This window comes from Cygnus atratus, chromosome 1, assembly GCF_013377495.2.
Source record: "Cygnus atratus isolate AKBS03 ecotype Queensland, Australia chromosome 1, CAtr_DNAZoo_HiC_assembly, whole genome shotgun sequence".
Taxonomy (NCBI): Eukaryota; Metazoa; Chordata; class Aves; order Anseriformes; family Anatidae; genus Cygnus; species Cygnus atratus.
Window position 1 is genome coordinate 41,197,446 of NC_066362.1, and position 19,162 is coordinate 41,216,607.

Consider the following 19,162-nt stretch of genomic DNA (forward strand, 5'->3'; position numbering starts at 1 on the left):
AAATTTTGCATGAAAACAAGGGCTCCTGAGTATGATCAGTGAAGGTGCCTCTCTTGCTGGTGTCCTCCCTCACCTTACAAATTGCATGCCCACGTATGCTTTACTTATCTGTTTCACAAAGGGAGTCCATCTGTGTCCACCACTTGGCCTGAAGTCTCCTCACTTCTAACTTAAGCCCTGTGCTTCTCTACATTTCCGTTCTGGTCATTGTGGCCTCAGTTCATTTTCTGAGTGGAAAGGAAATGCTAAAAAGAAAATAAATAAAAATAGAGCAAGTTCTTTGAACACTAACGCCATTAATACCTGCATGTAAAGTAGAAGCTCCATTTTGATAATGAGTTATTAACACAGAAAATGGGCATGCTTTCCCTCTAAAACATGTATGGTCCTTTCTATCAGCATACCCAGAAAATTATTTCTGCATCAGTATTTCCAGAAATACTTAAATAAATAACACAACTCTCAAGTGCTTTTAACAATAAAGTCAAATCAATGCAGCTGGTAGTGCTTAGTATGCAGCTCTGTGGTTTATCCTGTACACAAACAAGAAAAAATGAAGAAAAAGCACAAATTACAGCCATGGTTTCATACCTGCACCTGCTTCAAGCTCATTGCAAAGTAGCTTTAATGTCATGGCAAAAGCTGAGAATGTCCATGTGGGGAGTACAGTCAGATTATGGAAAAATAGTAATCCGTGGGGGCTCCAATACCCATCCTCGCCAGCAACGAGTACCACAGAACAGTGTCTCAGTGTGCAACATATATACTGGGGGGAGGAGGGGGGGAGGTAATTGGGATGGGACGGGACATAAAAATGGTAGAGGCCTTCAGAGAGCCTGACAATGCTGACTGCTTCCTGAAAATCCAGTCAGTGTAAACTTTTAAAGAACTACCTGTGTTGATAATAAGGGTTATGGAAGGAGCAGCTCTGGCTATATCTCAGAATATTATCTAGGGTTTTTCTCCCCTAGTCTACAAGTAACTTATGGCTTGTAGTGAAGTAAAACAAGAATTTTTTTCAGGCATGTTTCATCTGAATCAAGTCCATCTGAATTTAAGCATGTAATAGAGGTACCTAAACAAGAAGCTCAGTCATCCTGAATGCCTTCCATGGCATGTCTCTCGAGGAGTGATTCAGTAACCCACAGTCAAATACTCCTGCAAAATATTTTCCTCCTTGTGCTGTTTAATGGGTCTAAGGCTTGCTTGGAGAGCTCGCTCGCTTACTTTAGGTCTGTGTTTGCAGTGTTAAATGCTTATTTTGCCAGACTATTTTATTATGAGTATCTGCAAATGATTAGAGATTATCATTGAATGACTGTTATGTATCTGTTAAGGGAACAGAATTATTAAAAAGCTCTAATTCTTCTTGTCTTCTATATCTGTAGATTATCTAGTATGCGATCTTTGTTATCTAGTGTGTGATCATTAGGATTTCTTGGACTCTGGATATTTTATTCTGTGACTGTGTGTATGTTAAGTATCCATGTAAAATGGTGAATAAGAAATTGAGTGCCACTGGAAAAAAAAAAATGCTAGCCAAGATCATTTAATTACAGCTGTTTATTTTGAAAAGGCTGAAGACCACTGAACAATGTGCTGAATGGAACGAGTAAGAATTGCCACCCTGTGCTTTGCATGTTAAAAGTAATGAGGGCAGTCCAAACAAAATTATTTGCATTCTGTCCAGCTTTGGCTTGAAAACACCATACAGTTCCACAGAATAGCTTAATTGCCTAGTATAACATAATTGCCAGGCATGGGGAGTAATATAATTTACATGTCTGACCACGCAATGAACCAGGGAAACTGCTCGATTTTAACAGCTTGGTTTTGACTTATCTGAGCTTCAGAATCATTACAGTTTTAAATCCCTGTGCTGGTGGCTGCAGCAGTACTTCGTGTTGCATCTTCCTGCATCCTGGCATTATGGACCTGTGGATTTTGTGTGTCCCCCAAACTGTCAAACAGGGGGGAAATGCAGCTTGTGTCTGAGAGGACCTGCATAGCAGTGGGAAGGGTCTGTGTCTGCGAGTGATTGGCCCCTTGGCTCTGTCCCGCTGCGCCTCAGTCTCTGGGGAGACAGGGTGAGAAAAACTGGGTGTGCGTGCTGGGGAGGGTTGTAACACACTGCTGCAACTGAGCTGCTGATAATCTAATACAAATTCTGAATCATGGGAAGTTTTAAACAATGCACTGTTATTGACTGCTTGTCAGTAGCAGTTTTGTTATTTATTTCACTGACTTCCCCAGGATGCTCTAAAAAATGAATAGAAAGATACTATTTAGAAATAGTATCTATAGACTATATAGAAAGAAAGATACTATACTAGTAGCATTTCAGCCTACTTTGTCAAGTGTAATTGCCATACAGCACTCACCTTTGCCACCTGCAGTAGGAGGTGATTCTCAAAAGTTAGAACAGCAAACGGAAAGGGTTACGTGCTTAGGTAAGGCTGTGTTTGGGAACAAGCTTCTATCTGTCGTGTAGTAGTTTCTTGTGCAATTGTTTATGTTCCTATAATTTCACATTGCTGATGCATCGTCCATTTGCTTCTATTTAAATTTTTGAACAGACACCCTTATTTTGTGATGAGTCTTCTGTTGCTGTATTCAAATATATATGAAGATCAATATGATTAAGAAATAGGTGCCTTAAATTCTAGCATTGAGAATAACAAAAAATTTATTCCAGATTTGAAACATAAATTTTATCTCAGATGGTAACATGCTGTCAGTGTCTCTTTGCATCAGCACTGATTTTGTTTTAATTTTTATTTTTTATTTTTGCCTCACTGTTGGGTTCATCATACCCAACATGTGGCAACAGCTTATATCTATCTTATTATGATCCTGTTATAAACAGGAGAAAGCTTGTCATTTTAGTAGTGGGACTAGGCCTCTTATGTTATTAATTTTGTTTGTTGCTTTTTGGGGGATACGGTGGTGGTGTTTAAATCCAAAGTTATCAAAAAAGGAGAGTCATCTGTGGAATGCAGCATGTTTTGCCTTTAAGGCTTGGGTGGAAAACACAAAGATGAGAATGGAAATAGCCAGAGAAATCCAAGATTCTACCAATAACCAAACCAAAAACTAAACAGTGTGTGTGTTTTGGCATGGTGTGGCTAGTGTCATTTTCACTTATAAAACAAACAAAAAAAAAAACAACATGACTTCCACTGCAAGTACAGAAGGTTGGTTCAGATCCTCCTAGAAACTGCTTTCAGACTTGACTGTCAATTCAGTCTTCGTTTCTGAATCTCATTTATGCACCTTGCTGAGGAAAAAAAAATCACAGATGCCTATATACAGATTTAATCGGAAGCAGACTTCAGCTGTCAGGTTTACATTTTTTGGCCTGAGTTACAGTTACAGTGGAGTAAAGCTTGCACTTTAGGTCTTACTAAAAGGTAGTTTAAGCTGATAGTGATATTGGCAATGACCCCACTGAAGTTTGGATTTATTTTTCTTGTTAAGAGAAAATCACCTTTTAATGTAATTTTATTAGAGACAGATTGCATGACCTAGTGTGTACCTTTTAATACACTATATACACATTTCTTATTCCATATGCAATACTGAAAACATCGTGGGCATATATGCATTTAAAATGCATTGAAATGGAATTCAAATTATTTTTTATGTAGACTTCATCTTCTCAGTTAATTCAGTTCAAACACAATTGGTTTTCAATTGCACTAAGGGCATGAATATTCTATGATTTTATTGCCAAAAATTACAGAAAAGGTACTTTGGTGCTTTCTCTAATTGTTGCTAGTAGAACTTTAACTTTCTGGCAGATAAATCTTGTTTGTAATGACTTTTTTTTTTTTCCTTCTCCCCCTCTGGTTGCAGCCTTCAAGAGAACTTTTGGGGACAGGGAGGGGCTTTTTGTTCATTTTTCTTTTTTTTTCTTCTTTTTTCTTTTAAGTCTTCATATTGGCTATCATTTAGTATTTTGACTGCAGGTTTTCCCCATGTGACCCTGTCAGTTTTATATTGGCTGTTGTTTTTTGAATACACTGAGGATGTATCAGATGATAATGATGCAAAATTTTCATCAGTGCTGTCTTTATTCAAATAGTCTTTGCTCTTCTCTTTCCTTGAACTTTTCTTGGATAGCTATAGGCGAATTCATTATCTATTTGCAGTGAATATTGTGTATGCCATCTGTGATGTGAAGGGGGTCAAGTGGGATCGTGTATCAGTTCAGCCTGCCAAGTATTATATCACAAAACAGTATTAGATCCTTTCAAACACAAACAAACAAACCAACAACCAACTAACCAACCAACAAAAAACTTCACCAAATAAATGAAAAGGCTAACAAAAAACAAAACCCCATACCTGAGGAAGACAGATAGTCATCTACAAAAATGACAACAAATTGCAAATAAATCTTATTCTTTTTTTTTTTATTTTTTTTCCTCAACAGGTTCACAGTCAGAATGTGAAATTATGTAAAATGGAAACCTGTGAAGAAAGGCACAGATAGCAGTGGAATTAAGTCGTGGATGAATTATTTCCCTTCTTAAGAATCAGCTTTTTAAAACACTATGGTGATTTGGAAAGTCCCGAGAGTGAACTGTGAAGTTTTCTTCATCTCAGTCAATGGGTTTCTTAAGCATTTCTCCAAATCATTGATGTTCAGAGATGATGTGTGATGGAAAAAACACCCTGTCTGTGTGTTTATAGCCCCTGTTTTTTGGATTAGTTTGCTGTGTTGCTGAACCGATTTTGTTTCAAGGGCAAGGAGTGAATGTGATGGATTTATCTTCAGAGATGAACAAACATGGAAGGAATCCAGTAAGTCACAAACTAGAAGATCAAAAGAAGGTAAGATTGTTTTTAATTGGATTTAATTATGTTGGAACTGCTTGAAAACTCTTTGGTTTTTAGTAAACTAAAAATTAATGTGCTTTTGAGGAAAAAGCATGCCATCATGCAGAAAGTGAACTGCTGTTAGGGGACTGAATTTCTTTATTGTCTGGTAATTTTGTTTCTAATACTGCCTGATTGCGTGGTAATTTGTGTCAAAAGCTCCCTGAATTTGTCTAATTGTTTGGCAAAACTGTTACTCGGTTGCTCTCTATCAGTGCTGTGTTATTGCCAGAGACCTGCTGAAATAAGTGTCTGACATCAGCCTGACACTGGTTGAGGTCTTCGTCCTTTACATCTGTGGATAGACCCTTTTTGTTGTGTCCTATCGGTAGTTTTATATATTTTGGTTTTCAGATAATTACTTGTTGTTCAAGTTGCATCCTTTAGTACCCAAGGCAATTTACACATGTAAATTCACATTTCCGTAGTATGGAAAATCCTGTAGGAAATCCCGCTTCTGTAACAGACTGTCTCAGAAGATTCCCCTTCCTGGTTCATCTGTTTTACTCAGACTATGGTCTGCAAACTTTTTTATAATGATTATTTCATAATCTCAATCTGATAGTTTTTAACATCTTCATGTCTTTCTTCTATTTTCCCATGCTTTTTTAGTCTTTTGATGTGCCAGCTGAGGGGTTATAGACTCGGTATATGTTCTTCCTGGTGTGCTGGCCTCTAATGGGAGCTCTGCAGCAAGCAGAGAGGTCATTCTGGGGTAGCACTTTGTGGCTGTTGTGCACTTAATACTGGGCCTTAAAATGAGATTTAGTGGCCTTTGAATTACTGCATAGGTTCAATGAGGCTGTTAACATCAAAATAATGTATTAAAGTACATATTGTGTGCTTTATTATTACACAGGCTTGTTACAATAAGTGCTGCTGGTTTTGGCATGGAATATTGGTATGAAAGCCACTGTCCAATGTTTCAAATAATTTTGATATTATTTGGGAAAAACAAAAATTGGGGAAATTTATGAGCAGCATAAATGAAATTGTTTTAAGTCCTGGAAAATTAAATACTTGGTTTTAATGCCTTTGAAATTTGTATTTGTTAATCTAAGTCATTCAGTCACAGCTGATAGCCTTTTAAAGAGCGAATTGCTGGAAATATACCATGATAACACATACAATGAAATTATTGGGAAAATATATTCAGACTTTGAGCAGGCTCTGGGTAATGGAAAAGACACAGAGGTACATGATAGGAGATAACTGGTTTAGAGCATGGGACTTTCTCCAACTCATAATTCCCACCCTTTTGTTGCATAAAAGAAAAGTTGTGATATATTAGGGTTAATCTCAACATCCATTGGACTGCTTTCTGAACCATGGTTATCTGACCTGAAATTAATTATGCTCTAGGGGGTGTGTTTTTCTCTTCTTCTTTTCTTTTTTTTTTTTCTTCTCAAAAGAAAATTTAGTTTCTCATCTCTAAGTGCATTTTGCAGATTCACGTATAGAGGCTGATTCTTCAGATTGCTTAGGAGGAGAAAGATTGTTTCAAAGAGGATCTGTTGTACCTTGAGGTCAATTTTTTCTTTGAGCAAGGATATTTTATTCAGCTGTAGAACTATGAAACAACCACGGAAGACTCCGTAGCTGCTAAAAATGTCTGGTCCTGTGGTGCAGTTCATGCTGAAGAACTGAATTTCATGATCATAAACACAAGTCTGGTTATTTTTCATTACACACAGGAATTCTAACTAGTAATTTCATACGTTTGGTGTGCTAATGCCTGTTTTTTTTTTTTTAATAGGAGGTTACTGTTAGATATTAATGAAATGAGGCTTCAAAAACAATGAGAAACACAAGGCATAGTAGTAATTTGGCTATTTCTTTCCATAGCATTGAATGTAAAGTGCATTTATAAATACTTTAAACAGAAATATGTGAAATAAAACCAGACCAATTTTGGAAAATATTGTCTGATTCATTGGCTGAAATAGATGCTCTACTGCTGGTCTACCTGGATCAGGCCAGGCAGGAGTCAAGCTGAATCTCTTAGCTTGTGTTCTCATAAATAAAGATACTGTGTTCTGAGAAGACTCAACTGTTTTGTTGCTGCAGAAAGTATTGCCGCTGGACTGTTTTTTTTTTTTTTTTCATGGGGAATTTAGAAAAAAAAACCGAAAACACTATGCTAATTAAGGATATAAAACTTTGCAGGTGGTTTAAAAAGTGTAGGCTGTGCTTTGGCATTTAGCTTTTCTAATAAGTTCAAAAGATAGTACAAGCTATATAGTTGCTTTTCTTAGATCTGTAATTGGGCTTAGAGAACTATGTTTATGTAATTTTCATTTTGTTAACTTATGAACAGTCAAGTTTATAGGGCACTCAGATATGTGTCTTATCTCAAAGCACATCAGATGCTAGCACTTGCATTTTAAAGAGGTGCATACTAATTTTATGGCTGCAGAACTATCAAGTTCCTTAGTCTTTCCGTAGCTCCAAGACATAATGTTTTATTGATTTCTGTCAATATTATGCTTGTTTTTGTGGGCCTGGTAGGTGTCTCTGGGCTCCTACTCATGTGTATGAGCCATTACACAAGGCTCAGCCAGGGAGTGAGAGCTTTTGGTGCCTGTGTGGAAACAGTAGTCCAATTTCTGTTGCTGAAGAGTTGAGGAAATAAGGGAGGCAGGCTAACAGTGGGCAGTTCAGAGAGGAAAAAGAGTTCAGGAACATCATAGGAATTCAAATCAATTGATTTCAATACAATACAGGGCTTCCATCTGCAAAATTTTCTACCTGGGAGTGAAACCTCAGGGAATTGGTAATGGGCTGGAATGTGCATGTCTGGGATGTCCATCACCTTTATCTGCTTGAAGACCATGTGTCCACGGTATCTTGGTCCAAAACGTGTCCTTCCTCCCTCCCATGCTCCAAGATGGACATTTCGGGTTGAATGCTGTGCTTCTGCATCTAACTGTCATTCCTACAGTGTACTGTAATTTCTTATTTTGAAGGTATGATAATATTCAAGGCTTTGGGACATGAATGCCATTAAGAAGCAAATGCATTTATCACTGTTTACAGTAGGACGTGCAGATACATGATTTCAGTGCACAGTAAATGACAGTGAGAGCTATGAACTACTAGTTCAAAAAGCAGGTTTCAATATCCAACTTGCTGTAAATAACCATTTTAAAACCCAGAGAAGACTGCTTAATCTGTATTTCATCATCCAGTGGCATTATTCTGTTTTCAAAATCGATGGAAAAATTTGTAGTCTGCTGTTACGTGCAGAGTCTATGCTAGCCAAATCTGTAAAATACATTTCCAGAATTTCCTGTCTACTCTAGTCATTTAATTTTAATATTTTTCCCCCCAAAGAAAGTCCCATTGTGGGCATTTCTTTGACAGACTATCCGGGTTATTTGGTATCTTGGAAAAACACCTGCTTGCTTTAGGCAGGCAAAGCCAAGCCTTTGAACAATGCTGCAGCTGTGGCCTCGTTTAAGTCTGGAGCCTGACGGTGGGAGCCTGAGAGTGCTCTTCACCATGAGCATACAGATATGTGTGAGGCAACATACAGGCAAATAATGCAGGTTGCAATACCCTCAAGTATCATTTATCTACTTGACCTTGTTTAAACCTGTAAAATTGTTTCAGAACTACAGCAACGTACAAAATGGTTCCTGGTGACAATAGTACTTCATCTCTTAAAGATTTGGCACATCTGCTTCATGAGCTAACTAATTTACTGCTTTCTGATGTTCTACATTGTCTAAAGTATTTTAGGGAATACAAACCCTCTGTGCTTCTATCCTAACTCACATCAGATGATGTGTGTCTAGATTCATAGCCCATCGTGCAGAATGCAGCAGTAATGATATTGCAATACTGATAGTTCACAAAGCAGGAATCTTTGCATCTCAGTTTACACCACTCACACCACTGATACACAGCCTACACTTTTGCACATCCAGCATGCTTACTATCCTCAAAGGGATATATTTTTTCCCCCTCATATTTTCTTGTAACATCTCTCAAACAAAGCCTAAGCAACGAGAAAGCAAAGTCTGTGTGTCCTGTATATTTGGTCTTTACTCTTGATGTATTTTTAGGGCAGGTGAGTTCTGAGGCCACGGTTCTTCTGTTTAAAGGCCGATTCAAACCTGAATGAAATTGAAGGAAAGTTTAACAATTCCTGATACGACCTGAATATATACTTTAAAGTTAAATGTGAGAAAGTATAGCAATCTTGGTTACATTATTTCCATCAGTCTTTCTGTATGTAGATAAGCTACTGAGTTCAGAGGATTTTTTAAGAGATACCATGACTCTATTACTGGGCAGTAATTAAACATAATTAATAAGGAGGAATACTGAATAAGCCTTGTCTACTATTGGATGTTTTGGACTGAGTGTGTGCACTGCCCTGTTGTTTTCCCCAGTAGCCATTTGCAGATTAACGAAATGTCCAATAATCAGAGAGCTTTTGGCTGATGTGATATAAAAGGAGTTTACCATCAAAAGCATCAAGCAGTCTTGATATGCAGACCTTTAAAGATCAAATCAAGAGAAGTTTAGAAGGGACAGATGAAATGGGTGTAATCAGCATGTACAACAACTGTTCCTCTATTCCCTGCCTACTTCATCATCGTCAATATTCAACATTTCTGGAAAATTGGATGTCGTCATTGTGGGACAGTTGGGCCACCAGTACAATTTGTTCTCGCAAACATGCTCATACTGCTGTGTCTGCACTCCCCATTTTCATGTCTCTGTTCTCATTTTTATGACTAATGTAGTCAGCCAGAAACTGTTTTTTAACAATAAAAGCATTAAATATTGGGTAGGCCAAGTTTGTTGCTTTTGTTGCTCAGTAGCTTACTTTTGTCTGAGAACCTAGGATCTGGATGGTGTTGCTTCTTCTCTCCCTGAAAAAGTTGATTTCTCCCTGAAAAAGTTGATTTCTCCCTTGCTGATTTTACTTCTCTCTCCAAGACAGCTCTGAGTTTTCTCTCCCACCCCCTTTTCCTCACCCAGTCCCTCTTAAACATATACATATATATACATATTTGTGTCTTCTATGTTGTTTTGTCCATCTGCCCATCCATGTCTCTGTCAGGAGATGCTTTGCAAACAACTGCAAGTCAGAAAATCTAGCAAAGAGTCAGAGAACCATTAAGCTCAATGTTCACTGTTATCCCTTATCTCAAAACAGCTGGTGGGTTTTATTTTTCAGGATATATATTCAGGGTTTTAACCAAAATAGTAGGGTGAGGGGATAGGAAGAACTCTTCAGGGTTGGAAGGAGAGGATTGTTCTCTTCTAGTTTTGCTGTTGTTTTTTTCTTCAATACTTCTGAATTAGGCAAAGATAGGAAGAACCCACCCAGCTGATAAGGAAAAAATGGGCTGTGGGAATAAAACTGTGGTTGCTTTCCAAATTCATTGCTAGAGCAGCCTGTCACATACTACATCCTTCTTTCCCTTAGACTGTCTCCCTCCATTCACCATGAGTTTTCTGTTTCAAAATTTATGCTAGAAAGACTTGAATTATTTCCTTCACTGTCAAACCTCCCTGGGGCCCCACCACCTGACTCTTGCTCTCTGAAATTGTTCCATGCACTCTGCTGGTGCAGTTGTTCCAATTAAAAAAAATAATCTTTACAGGCTAAGTACATTGTATTAAATATCATTTTATGGAATATGAAACCAATATTTAATAATTCTTAAAGTTCACATCCTCTGAATGCCTACAGTTTTTGTTTCTCGTATTAGAGAGCCATGATGTAAATGAGTACCCATTTCTTTTTCTGCTCTTTTTTTTTTTCTTTTTCTTTGCCTGCCCTAACCCACTATCTGCAACAAAGTCTCATTTGCAGAGCAGTATTTTGACCCAATGCTGAAAGTAGTTAAGATATTAAGTACTGATTCATTGTTTTTATTAAAAAATACCAACTGATTGTATTTTATATTTTAGGAGTATGTCTTGGTTTCTTAGCCGGTTGCTTTTCTTTCAACTCAACATTATTATCTGTAAGCTGTTGCTGTTAACACATGCCTGAAAGCTGATAAAAACTTGTTTAGGAATACCAGGTAAAGGCTGTACCAGGGTGTCAGCACCGCCTGGCTGGAAGAAGCTCAGCTGCTTTGCAGTTGGTTGTGCTGGCAGATTTTTGCGTAATCAGATAGCTGAAATGAATACTATTTTGTACATACACATACCACATAAATTTTGACATGCGCTACAGAGTGAGAGGAGGAAGGTGGCTTTTTCCTTTGGCTTAGTTACTTTTTTTTTTTTCCTAAAAGTGATAAAACTACTTACTGGCCTATAGGTCTGCTAGTACTACTAAAGGCAAAATTTACTGTTTCTATCAGTTACTCTTGTATATGCAGTAATAACAACATAGATTTAAGCATCTTGTCTCAAACAGATTTGCCTAATCCAGAGTGAGATACAAGGGCTAGGAAGCAGAAAACAATTAAATTTGTGGAGGCAATATCTCATGATTACACCGTTTGCTGTGGGAAACCTTGATGGTTACAAATTATCAGTAATGTTTTCATTTGTCAATTATATATATAAAAAAAGAAATGCTAGAGGCTTTCCACTATACATCCTGTTTTTTGATTGCTGTTCCCCCTACATTTTCCAAAGAAAGCTCTTAGCCTCAGGACAAAACAGTTGAAGTGATACTAAATAGCTAAGCTAGTAAATAAGCTAGTAAATAAAATCACATGGCTTTTTTCTGCTGTTTCTCTGCAAGGACATTGCAAAATAAGGAAATCACCGTAGTAGATAGTATTTTATTGTTCTTACTGTTATTATTTTTAAGAAGTGTTACTGAATTATATTTGCTTAGCTGGTAATGGTTGGTTGCAAGCAATATTTGTCTTGAAATTGTCTGTTGCTCTTTGAGTATGAAATGCCAATTAGGAAAGGGTTGGGCTGCTGAAACAGCGTGCGACCCAGTCCTATGTTTTCCTTCTGAAGAAGGAGCACGAGCTTGAGAAGCAGTTGCATAGAGGTTCTCCATCGTTGCTGAGGCTCCTACTTGATACCTTGTCTTGCACTGTGACATTGGGGATGTTTATCATACAACTGCATGGAGATCATACCTTCAAAAACTTCTTTTGAGGCTTTTGCAGTCTGAAGCAAGAGCTTAAAAATAAGTATGGTCCTATAATGTGTGTTAGGGAGTCAACTATCCTGCTTGCCAACTTTATTTAAGTATTTTATTAAATCTGGTGGATGATCCTGTATCAAAGTGGGCATTCAGAGTAAAAACCTATTTTCATGTCCCCCTTTCCATGAATTTTGAACTTTCCATGGGATTGCTTTCTACTTTAAACAGGCTCTGTACAACGAAGACTTAAAAAACTAAGAGCCAGAATTCCTCTCAAAACATTGGAAAGAGTAAGTAGAAATAATGTCAACTTTCTTCCTATCCCCGTTCCAGACTACAGTTTGAATGTCTGAATGACCAAGAAGGGAAAATTAATTAATTAAATAAATCGCCAGAATAATATTGATCTGAATGTATCTAACAACACTTGTTTGTTTGTTTGATAATTGTTCTACTTATATGTTAAGTGAAGGTTACCACTGTGCTTATGAAGGGGTTGGGAAAAGTAGTTGCTGTCACCATGTTTGTTTAGCTACTTTATCTAAATCATTCTGTGCTGTTACCTTGAGATTTTAACCGGATCCTAGGATCCAGTGCAGGTCAAGGATTCTGCACCCTGTCGGGTATCTCTGCATTCTTGCGGTGCAATTGAAGCATTGCAAGTGCCGTAGAATCATAGAATCTGGGTCTCATGGATTGCAGTCTCATCTAGTTTCTTCTCTAATTCCCCCAAAACTGTTATTGTTGAAATTGTAAGAAGCAGAATCTTCTACTGTTGCTGTATCAGAAGAAATAAAGCTGTGAGGGAATGTACTGCAATCTGCCTATGTGGGATATAAAGACCTTCTTTAGACTGCATTTTATATGTGCTAAAGCAAAAGTCTTCTGTGAGACTCTGTTGTGTGCCTGCTTGTAAAGCAGAGCTTTAAAATCCTTTTACATTTGTTCTAGACAGGTCTAGCCTTAAGCAACGTATGAGAGAACACCTCTATCTGCTGTTGTGTTTTTTTAGCTCCTGACTAGAAACATCTAGTGGAATTACTGACTGATTACCAACAGCAATTAATAGTCTCACATCAAACCAGATCTCGTTTTCCTGGATGCATTGTGTAAATACACACTATGAATCAAGAGAATGAGAAAAGGTTGACAAAGCTTGGTACATTTGCAGAAGTGATGCACAGAAAAGTTTAAAGCCTAGAAGCCTAACTTCCTTAAATGAGTTTTCTAGATTTGTATTTATTTATTTATGTTTACTGAAGGAAATGCATGTGGAGAAAAGAAAAAGCAACCCGCAGAGTGGTACATTGCTGAAGCCACATTTGTAATAATATGGGCAGCCCTTAAATGCAGCTCTCTTGAGTCTGGATGTTGTCACAGAGTGGAAGGCTATACTTTGTTATACCTTGAACTTAAGAGTGCATTCCTGCTGCATACCAATTAAAGGATACTGCTGGGAGATTTTCTGTTTTTTATTTTTCAGTGCTTATGTACTGGTATTAGCTTTTCACCTGTGCTGAAGTACAAAAGAATTCAAAGGTAGGAAGGAACTTTGGAAATGGTTAGAAATTTCTTTTTAGTGCAAAATTCCTTTTTTTTTTTTTTCTCTTTCTTTCTCTCACAGCTGCTTACCAGCAAGCACAAGCATATCCATGTTGATTTGAATATAAACGTGTATATATACAAACTAGCATAGTTCTACTCTATGTTTGATGCAGTAAATGAACAAAGCTTCTTTGTTAAAAGAAAAGAAGAAGCTGATAGAGCTACTGAGCTTAATAGCAATATATTCCCTCTACGTGACAGTTGCATTTTGGGAGGAGGGAGAACAAAGCAAAGCAAACCCTTCCACATACAGAACAATCTTTCAGGGTACTTCCATGTTAATAAACAGAACCTTAGAGTGTTACTTTGTTTGTCTGTAGTATCTTTAGATGTAATAAATTTTTGTCCCATGAGGCACTGCTGCATGGAAAACCCATACAGTTTTTAATATTAAAATTTCTTGATATCTTCTAGAATGGTCAGGATCAGGCACAGCTATTTCCATTAATGGCACTTTCACCTGAGTGACTGAACGTGGGGAGAGGGACAGCCCCTGGTACCCAGGGCATTACCTGAAGCTATGGTGCAGGGCAACTGCTGTTCCAGTTTAACGTTATCCTTCTGGAAGGGAAAATAGGCCTGTGGTTGAAATGCAAGTCAGCAGGCTGTCTTTATAGGTTGGGCTCTTGATATTGTTTTTTGTGTGCTCCTTTCTTTTTGTTGTTGCTACTGCTGTTGTTTTCTCCTTGCTGTCAGGTGTATTCTCCTTACCTGTCATCTTCCTGCTATCCTTGCCACATGTTTTTTGCCCTCTATGTTTTTGCCCTCTATGTTTTTGCCCTCTATGTTTTTGCCCTCATGTTTTTTGCCGGGTCCTGCACCTGGGACGCAACAACCCCAAGCAGAGCTACAGGCTGGGAGATGAGTGGTTGGAAAGCTGCCTGGCCGAGAAGGACCTGGGAGTATTGGTTGATAGTTGGCTGAATATGAGCCAGCAGTGTGCTCAGGTGGCCAAGAAGGCCAACAGCATCCTGGCCTGTATAAGAAGCAGTGTGGCCAGCAGGTCTAGGGAAGTGATTGTGCCCCTGTACTCGGCTCTGGTGAGGCCGCACCTTGAGTACTGTGTTCAGTTTTGGGCCCCTCGCTACAGGAAGGACATGGACGTGCTCGAGCGAGTCCAGAGAAGGGCGACCAAGCTGGTGAGGGGTCTGGAGAACAAGTCTTACGAGGAGCGGCTGAGGGAGCTGGGCTTGTTCAGCCTGGAGAAGAGGAGGCTCAGGGGCGACCTTATCGCTCTCTACAGTTACCTTAAAGGAGGCTGTAGCGAGGTGGGGGTTGGTCTGTTCTCCCACGTGCCTGGTGACAGGACGAGGGGGAATGGGCGAAAGTTGCGCCAGGGGAGTTTTAGGTTGGATGTTAGGAAGTACTTCTTTACCGAAAGGGTTATTAAGCATTGGAACGAGCTGCCCAGGGAGGTGGTGGAGTCACCATCCCTGGAGGTCTTTAAAAGACGTTTAGATGTAGAGCTTAGCGATATGGTTTAGTGGAGTACTTAGTGTTAGGTCGGAGGTTGGACTCGATGATCTTGAGGTCTCTTCCAACCTAGAAATCTGTGTCTGTGTCTGTGTCTATCTCTTTGTCTTCATTTTCCCTCTCCCCTTGCTCAAGTTAACTCTGCTTATCATTTTGTTTTCAGCATGCATGCACACTTACATATACAGAAGTGTGAATGTATACGTGTACACATTCATAATTACATATATGAGTATTTTGAGTGAGTATATAAACATGTGAGCATATAAACATGTAATATGAACAATCATGTATGGGACAATCTCCAGTGTAATCATACATTAAAATGTTTTGTTTCCTCTATATTCCATTTGTTTCTTGATTATTTATTTATTTATTAATTTTATTTCTGGAAAATAGTGTCCTTAGGTCAGAGGTTTTGTAACCCTATATACATATATATATTTATATATATATATATAAAATTGTCTGGTGTAAACACTGTGTCCATAATTTGTCATTTGGAAGGGCAGATTTCCATCAAGTGCTCTTTTTGGCTCAATCCCAGAGGTCAGATTACTTTGTATTTATTGTTGGCATCATAAATGAGAACCAAAGGAGAGTACAACACACAAATGTAATAACCTCTAGAACTCCAGTGAGTATCTACAAAGCACTAATACATGTTGTACCCAGTGATGGGCATGATTTTAAACAGATTCTACTATGGTTACTACAAAATTTGCTTTGATATCTTGAAGATATTTCTTACTTGATGTATGGTGATTGAGGTACATACTGACTTCTTGATGAATGATGATCTTTCTCCTTTTTTCTTTTTTTCCCTAAGTATGCTGACTTAAACAAAAATTACTTTAAACAACTGTCGCTTTTAACTTTGAGGTAACAGATCACTATTGAAGCCAAAAATTCTATAAGATGGTTATTTAGCTTGCTTGAATCTACTGTGTTCAGAGTAGAACAATTGCTTCTTTGTGAAACACCATCTCTGTCTGTGTTATGCAATAGCTTATTAATAATTTAAATATGTCTGTTGCTGTATTACAGTTGCTGCTGTATCCCTTTAGGAAGGATGATGTAAGTAAAGCTTGAGGCAGAAAGGCTAAAGGTCTGCTTCTCTTCTAGCTTCATCGTTTTTTTTCATACCCTCAGGGAAGTTGCTTAAACTTGGTTTTACCCATCTGTAAAATTAAAAGATCTGAATCACTGACCATTGATTTTTCTCAGCGCATTAAGATCCTCATCTTGAAGGCCAAATATCCTTGGCTAGTATTTAAAATAAATACACTGCAGGTACAGCTATTTATTCGCTTTGCAGCAGAATAAAGGAATCTTGGTCATGAATCGGAATAGACTTGTGCTGGTGCTGTATGAACACAGAACAAAAAGACTTTGTCTGGCTTAAAAACCTTACAGTTTGCTGGTCACTCCCCTTGATTCCACTCTTGGTTTTAGTACCCAACAGTAGAATACACCTTTTTATGGATAGAATATGTTGTCTGTACAAAATCACCCATCATTGAGGCACTAGGTTGTACTATGAGTGGGAGAGAAGGGAGAGGTTTGCGTACACAAAGGAAGAACTACACAGGCTTTGTCTTTCTGATATGCTCACCAAAAAAAAAATTATAGTGCCTTGGCTGTTAATACATTACATCTATATTTTCTTCTAATTTCCTGATTTTCCCCACTGTAGTCATCTAAATGTCATCTCAGAATTTCAATGGTCTGTTTGGCTGTGTGTTAAGCAGAGACTATGTTCTTAATTCATACAGTTTAGTACGTAACTAAAGTAGATGTCACTTTCCTGTCATTGTCAACTGTCACATGACTACTTCTTACAATGCCAGTTACTCATTCTATTTATTTCCAAATGGCCATTTAAAGAAACCATATAAGAGGAAGAGATTTAAATGGATCAGTTGGGGAGATGGAAGAAAGTGGTTAATAGAAGAAAATTACAGAATTTTCCAAACATTTTTCTATGCCAGTCTAGACAACTGGGATTTTGTTCTTTTCTGAAAGCAGAACGAGCTGGTAACAACGTGCTCTGGCGTAGCATCAGTCTGGGTGTAAAAAGAGATTTCTGGCTCAAAATCTCCAGGAGCTCCCTTAAATATGTACCAGTAATGCAAGATGATTTGCAGAATTGTGCAACCCACAAAGAATAAATAAATGATGTATAAAAACAGCACTCAGAAGTCAAAGCTGTCTGTTAAGGAGTTTACTTTGGTGCTTAACTGACATCTCTTGGAAAAAAAAGACTTCAATATTCTACGCTATCCCATGCTTGACAGTAATGAGCTAAAATGATATGTAAACATTATAAAAAAAGATGATCCCAAGAGCAAAATTCCTGAGTGGATCTGTATTTCAAAAGTGCCAAAGAGTGATTATGGAGATCTCAGAGCTGATTTTAGCCCATCATAAGAGAAATAGTGAATATCTTCTGCTTTGCTCCCACCCACTCCTCCCTAGTGTTTTTTGTTCACTTTAGTTTTGTGTTGTTATAAATAAACTATTAAGCATAAAAAGAGTTGCAAAACACCTTTAACAGTAGTTAGCCTTTTTTCTTGCCCTTTACTTATTTATTTATATCAATAAAATGATGAAAGGAAATAAAGTCATTCTTCCACAATGTGTGTCTAATAACTGTAGCCAATACAAATTTGATCTGTCAAAAATCTTGTTGTGTTATCTTGATATGTCAGTTCATGGCACAGCTAGAAAGAAAGGCGGAGCTGTCATTTGTTAGCAGAACAGCTGGCGTAACAGACTGGAAGTTGTGTTCTCCAGGAATTAATTTTTTACCAAGGTAAGTTCAGTCACTGGTTTTAAACTGTTAATTTTACAGCTCAGGCTGTGCTGCTTGCCTGCGTAACAGTACAGTTTCAGAAGAGGTAAAAGGAAAACCATGAAGCATATGTTGGGGTGTGGGGGGGTGGGGTTTGCCTTTTTTTATTTTTATTTTCTTCCCCTGTAAAGGAGGGTTCTCAGACTGAGGTTGATTGCTCTGACAGCTGCCCAGGGAAACCAGAGACTCTCCTGTATGGGAATCAGAATGTGTATGCTATATATTTGTTTAGTTTTTCTCATGTATTTATTCTCTTTCTTAGCAGGATTTTTCTTAACAAAACAACAAATGAAACCTCATTGGGGAAGGGGAGGTGGGGTGAATCCCTTACTGCTATTTACTATTTGCAAAATATACTCGTTTGTTCCTTTCATGAGATACTGCTTAAGAAGATGTAATCTGAGTATGTTAAATTCCATTTTTTTTCCTTTCTTTAATGCAGCATATGTTTAGGAATGCTGTGGAGATAATATTCCTACAAGTGCAGCACTTGAATCTAAAGCGTTGAAATGAAGAAAAAAAGAATGAAGGGGTGGGAGTTGTGCATGGCAAAAGCCTTTTTATATTTGAATATTTATTTCTCTGGGTGTTTTTAGCAACATTTAAAATTTTTAGCTTTTAATACCATGTGTGGTGATTGCATGCACAGGGAAGGATTCTTTATGTTTGCAAGGTACTATGTGACTGTCTTAGTACTGTACCTATAAACACATCCTGGTAAGTGTTCCAGGCATGTGTCATGAATGTTTGTCACAACATATTTCTTCTAGTAAATTATGCTGTGACCCAGTTCTCAAAATCAAACCAGTAGCTCTGTATGGACTCTTTAAAGAGGTGTAGTATTGGTGGCAGTGTCATGGTTAAGTTGTTTTTAGGTTTATACTATATATTTCATGGTAATACTCTAAAGCTATCATTATCCAGACCTCTTAAATAGCAGTGGGAATCTTTCCAGTGATCTTGGCAGGCTTTCTGCAAAGCCTTTAAATTTTTTGAGGGTTGCTCTATTTTTTGATGTAACATCTTCTTGCAAAAAATGTACTAAAATTTTAAAGAAAAAAGCCCTTAATATCGATCTTTTTTGGGAAAGAAATAATACATGGTTACTTGCAACTGGTAAGAATTGCAGTCATCATCAGCTGCATTTTTGTCCATGCATACAGGTTGTGACAAAACTGGGGCCCTGGGGTCACATTCAATAAGTTATCTGTAGCTGTTGGCCTTATGGAGAATAATCTAGTCAGTTTGCCAAGCAAATTGCCCAAGTT

At 37.8% G+C, this 19,162-nt stretch overlaps 1 protein-coding gene across 1 annotated transcript in view; it reads left to right on the forward strand.

The window, feature by feature from the left end:
- The window catches only part of NAV3 (neuron navigator 3), a 494,795-nt gene that overhangs the window by 71,643 nt on the left and 403,990 nt on the right, over positions 1 to 19,162 (forward strand). Inside the window, exon 3 of the mRNA XM_050715385.1 lies at positions 4,436 to 4,836. Coding sequence (XP_050571342.1) covers positions 4,765 to 4,836 — 72 coding nt within the window. The 5' untranslated portion in view covers positions 4,436 to 4,764. The remainder of the gene's footprint in view (positions 1 to 4,435; positions 4,837 to 19,162) is intronic.